At 37.9% G+C, this 13443-nt stretch overlaps 1 protein-coding gene across 5 annotated transcripts in view; it reads right to left on the bottom strand.

The window, feature by feature from the left end:
• ldb2a (LIM domain binding 2a) overlaps nucleotides 1-13443 on the bottom strand; it is an 87881-nt gene that overhangs the window by 23836 nt on the left and 50602 nt on the right. For all 5 annotated transcript variants that reach the window (XM_041990476.1, XM_041990474.1, XM_041990475.1 and 2 more), the window contains exon 3: nucleotides 5705-5877. In XM_041990476.1, coding sequence (XP_041846410.1) covers nucleotides 5705-5877 — 173 coding nt within the window. The remainder of the gene's footprint in view (nucleotides 1-5704; nucleotides 5878-13443) is intronic.

Here is a 13443-nt window from a genome sequence, read left to right on the forward strand (position 1 = left end):
CTCTTTTTTTTTCTCCACAGATTCCAGAGTAGATTCAATCATACAAGCTATTTATTTCGCCCCAGTAAAAGTCAGTTGGTTAAACCTGATATTTCTCACAATGGCGTAACCATTATTTTTTGACTAAATAGCGTTCCTTCATGAAAACTAAAAGGAAGAAAATCCCGCTGAATTAAAAAGTGTTCCATTAAATGGTAAAGCCCCTCACAGAGAGTCCCCATTGGTTTAAGAGCAGGGTCATAAATCTTCCACACAACGGGTCTGAGATCAGAGGATCTCCAGCTCAAAAGAGCGAGAAAGAATAACTGTGTCCTGCTGCTGAGACACTGTTCAATACTGTAGTCCAACCTGACAATCAGTTAACAGAGGAGCTGAAGGTCATTAAATAGATTATTATGAGCATTCATCTGTTTTCTGGAGAGAAAAAACAGGATCAGAGTTGACTTAAGATTCTTAATTACAGCAACAAAGTGCTTACAAGTCGTATAATACTGCAGCTCAGCAGTTTGCTTCAGTAAGCACAAAGATGCTTGACTGTACTAAGGTTTCAGAATAAGCTCTTATTACAGTGTTATGTCCCATATATGTCCAGTTTATGACTAAATCTATTAGTCCACTCTCAGAAAAAAATAAAAAAATAAAAAAAAAATACTGCTGTTTGCAGCTTATCACGTGAATGACTGCCAGATTTATTAGTTGTCTTCTTTAGTTACTTGAATATTTGGAGGATTTGGAATTTTATAGAACTCATGATTGATTATACAATCAGCTCATGATGAAAATCATAATCAGCTGCAGCCTTAAAGCAAATATATTACAATGAGTGTTGTGACATGATAATTGACTATGCTCCCCAAACACAGCAATCGCTGTACAACTGTGGATCTTGTTAACAGCTCAAATTAACTTTCGAATCAATGAAAATGTTTATATAGAAGAAATATGATGTGACTGTGTGCTGCAGAGTGAGAGCAGCATGTCGCTGGGATTCTTCAGTATTCTTGCTCTCAGAAGGCAGTGCAGTCTTTGTCTCTCCCCATGTTTCTGTGACTGCCCCCACTGTCTTCTGCTAAAAAAGGTCAGCGTGTATTTAATCACAAGAAGCCTTTCCAGAAATGTACACAGGCTAGTGAAATCTGATGAAAGGACTCAATCTGCACAGTTTCCAGAGTGCTGAAAATACAGATAACAAAAAGGACAACAAACGAAGAAAAAGAACGAAAAATTGCACCAATACACTCTGGTGATATAAAGGGTTGTTAAATAATGTCTAACTCAACACTTGTCACTGATACATGGTTATAACCTCAAAATGAATATCAACAGCTGCAGGTCTGTCAAAGTGAACCCTGATCCTTGTTAATGTACAGTCATGGATGCCATACATCACACAATAATCACCAACCATTAACCCTACATTCTGTTGAACATGACAGGCATGCACTGCAATTAAGGCTGTCTAGCTGAACTTAAAAAGGGATCCTTCATAAAGGCAACTCACTGAACTATCAACATGGATAAAATGAAAAGAATACAATCATGACCAAAGTTTAGTAAAAACAGGTGATTGATATCACACCCACTTGTCAATTTCCTGTAAAAAAAATTCTATTCATGGAATTAAATTCACTTGAGTTGAGACCACTGTGTCACAAACTCGCCTTTTGCTCTCTGCTCACTTCCCAGCATGTAGAAACGCCAGCTGGGCACCAGTAACGAGGACCAAACACTTGGAGCTAACACACACTGGTCAGGGAAATCAAGGCCTGCTGGGTACCGAATAGAGGTGTTGGGATATTGAGGGGTGGGGGGGCAGCTAGAAGGATGGGAGCTTTTGCTTAAATTGGCACCCTGTGTCACCTTGTCAACACCTCTCAGCCTTGTGAGCCCTGCACCTGTAGATCAACACCTACTGTAAGTAGTCCATCTCTGGCTCCGCCCATTCATTAGACACATACATACTTAGAAATATCAGAAATGACCTGAATACAAAGGAAGACAGACTGCATTAAACTAACTGAAGCTTCATTTTTAACTACTTAAATAATATCCAGATATATTAATCTGCCATCAATAGTTTAACTCAGATTCCTCAGTATTTGTCCATATTTTGTGTTATATGTGATATTATATATTCCTAGATATTACCATGACAAAATGTAGAAGAAGAAATTTGTATTGATTTATTATTGGGGTTTCCAGATAACTGTAGCTAACCCGGGAGTTTGGTTGATACCTGTTAGATTTACTGTGGCACATCTGTGGACTTGGGGGGTCCCAACAGTGAACCCCTGTCTCACCACTTGAGTCTACAGCCAAAGCATTCATTGCATTACCATTTATTTCTATCATTTTTATTTAAAATAAAAGGTTTAAAATGCTCCTGTTCGGTCTGAGCTAATTTCATCATTCCCAGATTTTACAAGTTCACCCGGTGACTACTGGTTGAAAAGATGTTAAAAATGGCAGATATAACACAACTTTTAATAAACCAGAATAATTATTTAAATATAGGGTAGATTTAGACATTTTGAAAGACGGGGAGAGGGGAGCAGAAAGAGACAAGCAGAGAGAGAGAGAGAGGGAGAGAGAGAGAGAAAGATGGGCAGAGCAAGAACACGAGTTGGGAGCTGGGGATGATTTCTCTAGGGATGAAGGATGCCGGTGTGTGTGTCTGTATGTCTGTGTGTCTGTGTGTAGAGGGTGCGGGGGAGGTGGGGAGGGGGAATGAGAGCGTGGTGGAGTAGAGAGCGAGGGAAGAATGAGCGAGCGAGCGAGTCAGGGAAGAGGATGAGCGAGGGGGGATGAAGGGTGGTGGTGGTGGTGGTTGAGGAAAGCGAGGCGAGGCAGAGCTGATTGAGATTCGGGCCTCCAGAGCTGCAGGCTCATTGCTGCTGCTGCTGGGAGCTCAGACAGAACACGTTCAGTTATTGGAATTTTTTTTTTTTTTCTAATGAATTAATTCTTCTCATCCAATTTAGGTGAAGATGAAAAGAGAGCAGGGCTGCAAGCATCAAATTTAGCTTTTGTTGACCAGGCCTGGCCCGCTCTGTTCTATTCTGCACGGTTAATATCTGACACTTGTTATATATTATGTTTTTTTTTTTTTTTTTTTTGGTTGGCTGCTTTTGAAAAGCCTTGTTTACTAAAACCCAATAACAGCAACATAAAAAACATCTCTTGTGTATTATTGGAGACATCTCATACTCATTTACTTATACAATAACAAAGAGAGCTCCCTCAACCTACACCCATCCATATATATTTACATGCCAAACAACCTCAAAACTACCTCAAAATATTCTTCTCTTATAATCAGAAACACCTTCCTCATATGGAGGCATAAACAGAAAAATATACACATGGTAAATATCTGCAACATCCAAACCAATACTAGACTCTGAAACAAAGGTCCTATGCTTCATAATTAAAAAGAAAACCATTCCTGGAATTAAAAAAAAAAAGAGAAGAGAAATCTCTGCATGGGACTTGTTTGGTCATAATTAATAAAAAGATTATAAAATATGCAGATGTTCGTGTAATTAACAAAGACACTGCAATTTAGAAGAAATAAAAAATTCTTAGTTCTGATTAGGTATCATTGTGATAACTGTCTGATCCTTTAGTTTTTCTCTTCTTTTGTTTTTCTGTAAAACTGTAAGTCAGTTTTATTGGAGGGGGGCACTAGAGCTCCATATTGCTGCTGTAGCTTCTGCTCCTGTGTAAGCAGCCAAATCAAATTTAAAGATTGATTTAAAAACACTCCAGTATTAGCCGTACCTGCCCCACATATTTGGTTTTGATTGGAAATGTGTCAAATTGGGTTGATAAAGGTGCTCCAATGACTCATTAACTCTAACTTTGTCACTTTGGGCTTTAAGTAGAGCCCAACGGATATAAAGTATCTGTCAACATTAGCTTGATACAGCAGAGAAGCCATATCAGTGATTTCACAGCCATCCTGCTCAGTGCACATCTCACTGTAAATTTCTATAATAACCACTTTTATGGAATGCATTCATAACGTTTCTGTGTTTATGTACTAGAAGCATGAAGAAACCAAAGACATGTAGAGGTTTTATAAGCTCGCAATAGTGTTTAACATCATGCGGCATTACAACAGCAAACAAATTCAAATACTTGGGAGTAAAGCTACATCAGAAAATGCAAAGAAACTACTTGATCACATTTTACTTGATCACAGTGGATTTGTCCTATTTGAATAAAGAAAATGAAGAAAAACAAATGAAAAAAATCCTTTATTTGTCCCAGATGGAATTAGCTATTTATGTATTTGTAATATTCCATGTAAAGGCTCTGTTAAAACGAAGACAGTCAAGTCTGAGAGCTAAATACTGCTAACTGTGTTATCTTGACAAATGCAGCAGCTGACTGTATTAATGGATGTTTACTTTAATAAACATTAACAAAGTTTATTTTTTGCTAATACAGCTTTCCATTTGAACTGAAAACTAAAACAGCGGTGTCAACCTATTGTACTTGTAGTTCATTTCTATTTTAAAAGACAGGATAAAAGATTATGTTTAATTGCTTGAATGGATCTTGTAGCAGCACAACCCTTAACAGTGAAGCTAAAAAGTTGATTTTGAACTTTCCACACAAACGCCGACATCCTAGAGTGAGTGCATACTGAAAACAAGGGGGTGTATTGCTGTTTAATGTCAGAACAATCTGGTCCAGTGCTTCAGCTCTGGGTTTATGGTAGAGGGAACATGGAATCCCTTTAGCTCGGCTGCTCAGCACTGACAAGGTATCTGGCCTCAGACTCATTTAGACAGTCAGCAGAAGAACGCTATAAGTCAGAGAGCCATCTGGATCAGACTGTGGTGAAGCAGACATTCACTGCAGCTCACGAGAGAATTTGCTCCCCAAAGACAAAAGCAGATGAGCTCAGCTTTATAGCTTTGAGAGGACCTTTGTTTCAGGTCTGAATTATTTTACCTGCACGAATAGTGTTTCCTTGGCTTTCCTTGCTTGCGAAACATCTTATTCCTGTCTGGGTAGATTTGCATTGGGAGTTTCTGTGGGTTTAATAATCTGTCAAGATCTTTAACATAAGAAATTCCAGTGGATTTTGACGTCTAAGTGTGGCTTTTTCCTGCACATGTAATAACATTGATTGAAACAGATATTTGACAAAGGACAAACAGGCATGTAGCATCTTTAAACTCATGCTTGCATGCTTGAATTATAACTTAATTATAAGTGGTTTGAAATGGGTTTATTAATGTTTTTACTGCCTTAAAAACTAAATTAACCCCCAGCTTTGGTAGATTTTCTCTTTTCCTAAGGGCAGAACTACTAGATTTCTTCTGGGAAAAAAAGTAAAATAATTCTTCATGGGAAACTTCAAAGCTAGACAAACTGTTATAAAATCTTGCTTAAGAGGTGTTTAAAAATACTCACTCCCCCAGAGAACAAGGATGAATGTTTAAAATGTATACAAACTAAGCAGATCACACATAATTTCATAATTTATTCATTTGACATAACTTCCCATGTATGCCAGCAAAACCATCCGGTATGACTTCAAAAACCAGACAGGACATGAAAGAAAGAGGAAAACAAGAATCAAAGGGTGCAAATTAATTTAATCTTTTACTAGTTTAACATGTCGTCTGGCCCATCATCATAGCCTGTGATTAATTATTCATGGTGGGAAAAGCTCTGGGTCATGCGTTACCTTTGTAAACATTGGCTTCCCATGCTGTGTGACCATGGTGCACTGATCACAGTCCAGGGTGATGCAGGAGTTGTGGAAAGACTCCTTGGAGTGTTTGAGGATGTAGTGGAGTTCGGTGACGCCTCCTTCAAATACGGTGCTGAAATAATGGGGAATCAACGTCCGGCCAATCGCTGCAGGGAGACAGAAGAGAGGACACAGCTGCTAAATATAGAAGAAGCCAAAACATGAAATTATGTGGAGAGCAGAGGGAGAAGGCAGAAAAAACTACATACAGGCACCACTGTTGTATCACAGGCTATAGTACTGGTACTACCATGAGGTCTATGGTGATACGACTTGTACAGTTTTCACTACTATATAGTGTTTTGTATAGATTTTTTGCTGATGTTATACATTTGTATTGGTGAGAACCACATTACATCCAAACCTTAAAAAATAATTTGCTTTCTTTTTTTCATGAGGTAGATGAGAATCTCCATGCCTGTCTTGAAGTACTGAGCTGGAGAGGAGAGACAATTAACAGCATTCAGACTGGAACAGCAGGAGGCAGCTGGCCTGGCTGTGTACCACTACGGCAGCTCCACAAATTAGGCAGCTATATTAACATCACACCTCTGTTTTGTAAACACGTTAAACAAATGAGGTAAAGTGAGTTAATCAAACAGCTTAAGACAGGCTGATAGGTGTATTTTCGAACTTTGAACAGAGCTTGATTTTTTTCCTGCTTCTTTAAGACTTTCTACCAAGCTGAGCCAATCATCTCCTGACTAAACACAAACAAATAAATAAAAAATGCTCACAGTCATCATTATTTTCAGGGGTAATGTTAAAAAAATATCCTTTGAGAAAGTAGAACTACTTATTTAATTAAAGCACAGGGGACATGACACATCCCTGATATGAAATATTATCTTAATATTACCAATCAAAGCACTCACACATTCACATATACACACACCCAAACACAAATCATAATTAACAAATTTCAACCTTTTTTTTTTATTTACACATCTTCCAGCTCCATGCTACAATAATCCTTTATGCCCATATGAAAGTGCAGTTTCTTTTCTTGATTTTAGTGCTATGTGAGTGACTCACTTCTATAATAAAGAAAAAGACAAAAACAAAACTTATTGTACAGACAGCAACACATTATCATGTCATATAGCAGATATGAACCTGGGCATTTAACCCTTTTATTTATAGTCACCAAAGTGAAAACCTATTTAAAAGCTGTTTGGAAGTATTTACCTCGGTGCAAATTAGCCACTTCATTGGACATTTAATACACTACCATTCATTAAAGCCTAAACAAACCTATAACGTAATATATATACATACATTGTAATTACCAAGTTTACCTCAGTGGTAAACAGGAAATGAACATTATAAGGCTATACTTTTATAGAACAGATATTTTATATAAATATGATATAATATTATTTTATAAAGCCCTGCAGTGGACTGGTGACCTCTTCAGGGTTTACCCCACCTCTCACCTCCGAGCTGATGGGATACACTCCGGCCCCCCGTGTTAGAATATGCAGGTAAAGACAATGGATGGATAAATTATTTTATAAATATTTTAATAAAAAATATCAAAATAAATAAAATAAACAGTAAAATAGGATTAATTAAAAAAAAAGCATCATTGTACAAATCTATGAAAGTAAAATTTGCGAATGAAAAGAATGTGACGTTGCTTTTTACAATTCATGCATCAAATTGTTAATATACATAATAAGTTTTAAATTCAAGATTAAGTGAAAAAACTACTAAAAATGTACACCAAATGTAAAGTGTGATCACCTATGTGTTAGTATAATAGAAAAGAAAATGACTAATATCCCATATTTATCTTTTTAGTAAAAGAAGATCTAATTATATATATCTAACTATATATATTACAACAATTTAGAGTTGTTATAGTAATGTGATATTTGAATTAACCTACATTTGAATATGTAAATTGACCAGTAGTTTTCATTCTAGTTCAGGTCAGTTTATGAATCATCCCGCTTAATGCAGCAGACAGACACAATCAAAATTTATAGAAACTTTATTGGCTTTGCCTGAAATCTATCACTGCACTGTGGCCTGAATGTGGAGCTGGCTTCAGGACAGCTTTTCACTATTCAGATTGGGTCTGATCTTTCCTTTAAACAAGTGTCAAATAAATCTTCCTGTGCACAAAGACAGATTCAAATCTTCCAACACATCTGAAGATTAAAGATTTTCTTGAAACAACAGACAATATCATAAATTTTGGCCTCTCAGCCCCTTCCTGCCAGGATATGGCAATTTGTATAATAAGTACGCTGAGCCTTGAATATTTCTCCAACGAGTCAGACTGTGGGAAAGTGAAAGAAAGACTATTTTCACAGATTTCTCTGAATAATAAGATTGCATGGCATAGCGCAGTATTAAAGTGACTTATTGAGATGGACAACTTCTACACTGCAAACTTTCTGCAGAACTCTAAAGAGACAATGAGAAAGCTGCATGATGAAAACTGGAGGAGGAGTCAGGGAGGGAGAGAGTGTCTTCAGTGTTTTATAGCCCTCAGGCTTTGTCTGGTTTCTATCTCCTCTGAGTTAGCTGGCTTCAAGGAGAAGTACTGATGATACACTGTGTGAGGCTTACATTTCCCGTTACATTATGGATGCGCTATGAAGGCATGTAATAAAAACCGATTCATGAATGCTGGGGTGTATTTTAAAGAATACAATGGTGTCCTGAAATGTTTTCTATCTTAGTCTTTATTTTGATCATAAAAAAAAATAATTTTGTGACTGCACTAATGTTAGTTTAAGATAAAAAAGTCACAGAAGTTTCCTCTTGAAGGGTTTTTAAACTATCTTTGAAAAAACTTTAGCTCTATAGTCCAGGGGTTCCTTTTGTCACTGAGCTTCTCAGCCTCTGTAACATCAGTAAAAATCCCAGTTTACCTCCCAACTAAGAATCTGAAACCATGTTCTCTTCCAACCACAATACACTGAGAGAAGTCCAGAGCCCTGACGTATAAGCCATGTTCTTGAACAAAGTCATGTGTATGCCTTTCCCACCTGAACATAGTTTCTTCATGCTGATACTGAGAAGTAAAAAAAAAACTCCACAGTATTAATTCATAATCTTAATTTAAAGAATGAGAATACTAAACCCAAGATATTAAATCTATAAGACTACTGGACAAATAAAGTAACTAAAAATGGTCTTTAGCTTTGCCAATTTTGAACATTTTTATGACAAAGAACAGCTGTTTATTCACTGATTTAATAAAAAACATTGGGTGAACGTGAGCAGTAATACACTGGATTTACTCTGATATACTGTACTGCACCAAACAATATGTTTTGGTGACCAACCAGATATGTTGATCAGACATCTGCACACCACCAGCAGAAAGCAGCTGCATTAATCAGCTTTCACATGAGACAAAAATCCTCCTCTGGTTACTGCAGAGCTCACAAATGCAGTTTCAGTTACTTGTTGAGCAGATGTGCAAACACAATCGGCAGAGCAACCCAGAATCACATCATGGCAACATATTCCTAAAGAGCCTGCTTCTCTGGCTTCTAATTTCTCAAGCTTTAAGGTTTCTGCTGAACACGGTACACATTTTTAGCAATGCCCAGCTTCACACTCCTGTACACACACCCGCCAGAGAGCTGGACTGCAAATACAGGCTTCATCCAGACATCACTGGGCTGTTCCACTTGAGCAATCTCCCTTGCTCAAGGGCAGCTACTCATCAAATTCACATGGCGTCTGAACCAACATCTGCTTTGCCCTGAATAGACACTTTTTCTCTTTGCTGCAAACTTTTGCATAGGTCCCATCTTCTGTGAATCTACTGGTTTTAGTTCAAATTTGATTTTGAATGTAATATGGGCACAATATGAAATCCAGGCTAACATCAATAATATTATAGGTACATGCAGCTCCTTCAGCTTCTATAAGAGAATTGTGAACAGCACTGAGGGTAGTTTAAATATATACCTAAAAACAGTCCTAATGTTTTGTTGAATAGATCTCAATGTAAGCAGTTATACATACAGCATTCATATTACAAAGAATGTGCTGCCAGTGCAGTCTGTTTCTGAATACTAGTGCATTTCATTCCAGCAAAACATTGCTGCATTGGGGGCATATTTTTTTATAATATGAAAGCTGTACATCTGTTGTTTACCTTGAGACCTCCATCATGCAATATTTCAAAATCATGAAAAAAAAAGAGGTTATCTGTCACTTTTTAAAAAAAAAGCTTGAGAAACAATGCTAGCCATAAAATAACCTTTCTTATTTTCTTGTTGTTTTTCTTTCACATCATCGGTTATAACTGGGAATAAAGTCTTTAATCCAAGAAAGTGGTTGTGACAAGCTCTACCAACTGAGCTACACCAGACTGTTAAATAACAGCAAAAACAAAACCTCCATAAATCCTGACTTTGGGATTATGAGGGCAAGCATGTTGGGATTTCCTTTAGTCTCCCGTCCCTCTCCTAGTGGAACAAGTCTCTCTGTTTCTCTGCATTTTTCTGCCCGTCAAATCTCCATCATTAGAACACTGGTGGGGAAAAAAAGAAAAAAAGATCGGGACAGCCACATTATCCAGCAGCACATGGCCTCTGATTTCAAGCAGAAATAATCCATCTTAGAGTCAACACTCTGCTGGGTAGAATTATGCTCTTTCTCTCTTTACCCCAGGGCGGGTGGGTGGTCAGGAGGAGGTGGAAGGGGGAATCAGGCTTGGGAATAAAACTTAATTTAGAAGTGAAATGTCCCCAAAGACAGTGGCTTGAGAGGCTCTGGAGGTCAGACCCGGATGGTAAGGTCTGAGATGAGGAGGATGTTGGTGGTTGGCTGTGGAGGGGCAGAAGGTGGAGAAGACGGGGAGGGTGGACCCATGACTGGCATGTTTTTCAAATTCGATAAAGTCAGGCATGACTAAATAACATATAAAATGTTTGGCATCGTGAGCAGTGGTGGTGGGGGGGTGGAAGTAGGGATGGAAGGGGGGCTGCGGGGGCTGCTCGGTGTGGATGACTGTGTAAATGATGCTCGCTCGCTCTCTTCGCTCTCCCTGTATCTCGCTGCCTCCCTCACTCGGTCTCCACCATGGTTGAAAAACAAAGTACGTCTAGGAGTGGAGCTGACTGCTAATGCGGAGGAGCTCTGAGGAAATGAGGGGGGGATGGGGTGTGGGGGAGTGGGGGTTGGAGGGATTGGGTTGGGACAGAAAAAAATGAGCAAAGGATGAAAGAGAGAAACAGTGAGAGGGAGAGGAAACTCGGAGGGGAGATAAAAAAAAAAGCGCTTGTCAATGAGAAAAAGACGATTCGCAGAAGGAGGGAGAAAGAGTGGAGGGTGAGAAGGAGCACTGGGGCGGGGGGGCTCAGGTGTTTCACAGATCTGCTTCTTGCCCATCTCACCAAACCATGCAGGAGTTTTGGTTGCGTCTTCTCAACCAAAACTCTCCTAATAAAACCAAGGGTGCGTAGCTCAGGGTGACAGAGTGATAGATAAGCATGTAATGGTAGCCATGCTAGCAAGTCTTGGATCATTTCAAGCACAGTAGTCTTCAGATAGCTTATAGGCTGAACATTTAAACTGTTCCTAGGCTTCCTGAATTGATATTTGCATTGCAGGCAAATGCTTAAGAGAGTTAAGAGTTACTGCAAGTCAATAAAAAACCTTCTGTTGCAAAAAGATTATTTAAAAAGACATTTGGCTGTATGTGCATTATTTTTACAGATGGTACATTTAAATCTACTTTGTTAATGACTGTGTATTTTCTCAGTCAATAGGATCTTGGCAATGAGGACTAATAGAAGCACTTGTTCTGTTTTGGTTTGAGAAGCTTCATTAAATGTACATTGTTTTTTTTGTAGTTTGTATTTATTAAATTTTCTTATCTATTTTTTGTGTAATTCAACTGCAATATTTTTTCAAGTATTTGTTTTTTTACAGTACTATTGTTATTGTATATACTTTTGCAATGGTATTCATTAAAAACAGAAACTGTGTTAGCATAACTTATATCAAAGCAAATAATACTGAAGGCTTGTCATGATCGAAACAATGCTATTTATTTACCCGTTTTCAGTAAAAGTTTGATTTTCTGAACTGGCTGCACTCTGTTCATGTAACTGCTTGATGTTCTCCATAATAGCTTATGATAGGCAAATGGTTTCCAACAAATCTTCTCAGACAGCTCCGTGTAACAAACCATCTGACCTGTCAGTCACATGTTCCAGATTAGGCTGCAACAAATGATTTGTTTTCTTTTATTGTGGGTCACTTTATTAGTCAATGGCATATATGACTACATGTTTAGATTAAGTGGCAGAAAAACATGGGGAAATAAATAATCAAAACAACACTACATAAGTTTCTGAACCTAAAACTTCTGATTCGTTTGGATGGCACACTGACACTCATTATGTACAAAACAGGAGTTCTTGATTTTTTTGTTGTTTTATGGTGGCCAGGGCTGGAACCTTGGGCATAACATTACAGCTACGTTTTGCTTTACGGCTCTGGATCACATGCCAGCAACTGCTGGTTTTGAATGGCTGATTGCGAGAAAAAACAAACAAACAAACAAAAAAAAAAACATAAGAGGACATTATCAAAAGAAGTGAGAAAAGAAAAAAAAAAACAGTGTAAGAGCTAAGATAAGAGTCAACATCAGGCCGACTTTTCCTGTCTGGAGAGAGCTCCGAGAAGAGACAGGATGCAAAACAGATCCCGAATTTGCCTTCATGAGGGGGTGCTAAAGTGTAAAAATCTGCCATAGTTAAGTTTTATTGCTTTAAACCAGCAGTATATAACTTTCTGACCTTGAAAATATGTTTCTGACTCATTTTGCTGGCACACTGACATTAATTATGTACATTCCTGGAGTTGTCGTTGCCCAGCAGTGTCAGAACCTGCAACTACAACTTGTGTTCTTGGACACACCGTCACTTTACAGCAGCATTTTGCTTTACAGCACTATACTGATGCCAGCAACTGGATATCAACCCTCTGATCATCAAGAGTCAACATCAGGCAGACTTTTACTGGCGGGAGAGAGCTCAGAGTACAGACAGGATGCAAGATAGGTTCCAAATTAGTCATAGTAATGGGGTGCCTCACTGTGAAAATCTACCAAAATTCTGTAGCGCTTCTTAACAAGTATCATTAGTTGGAACAGAGTCCTGCTCCATTTGCCAGTTTTGTCAACAAAGATACTAAAGAAATTTTAAAATTATTTAATGCAACTTGGAAAAGATGCAAAAATAAACAATTTTAACTTATGAAGAATGGTCCAGGAACCTTGCAGAAAAATATATTTTCAACTTGACTTATTAAAAAAAAAAAAAAAAAAAAAAAAAAAGGTAGTCAGAGGATGGAAAAGAATCCATTTTGATTTAAGAAGCAAAACTGTGAGCAGTGCCAGATTTCACATTCACCAACAGAGCACAAACATAACAAACTTCTAAAATATAACTGCACAGAAACTAGATAAATTAATAAACAAATAAATAAATAAACTTAAATGGAGTCTAGACTAAATTAAATATTTGGTTATCTTCCTTATTGTCCCTTCCACTTCACCTCACCTTACTCCTTTCTGTCTCTCATGTGTTTTGCTTTCCTGTGCTGTGCTGATTGGCCCGTCTTCAGTCGGGACACTCCAGAGATACAGATTAACTGGCACTTGTTTGGGCGAACACGACAAGCAGCATATG

The sequence above is a fragment of the Melanotaenia boesemani genome, chromosome 7 (assembly GCF_017639745.1).
Source record: "Melanotaenia boesemani isolate fMelBoe1 chromosome 7, fMelBoe1.pri, whole genome shotgun sequence".
Taxonomy (NCBI): Eukaryota; Metazoa; Chordata; class Actinopteri; order Atheriniformes; family Melanotaeniidae; genus Melanotaenia; species Melanotaenia boesemani.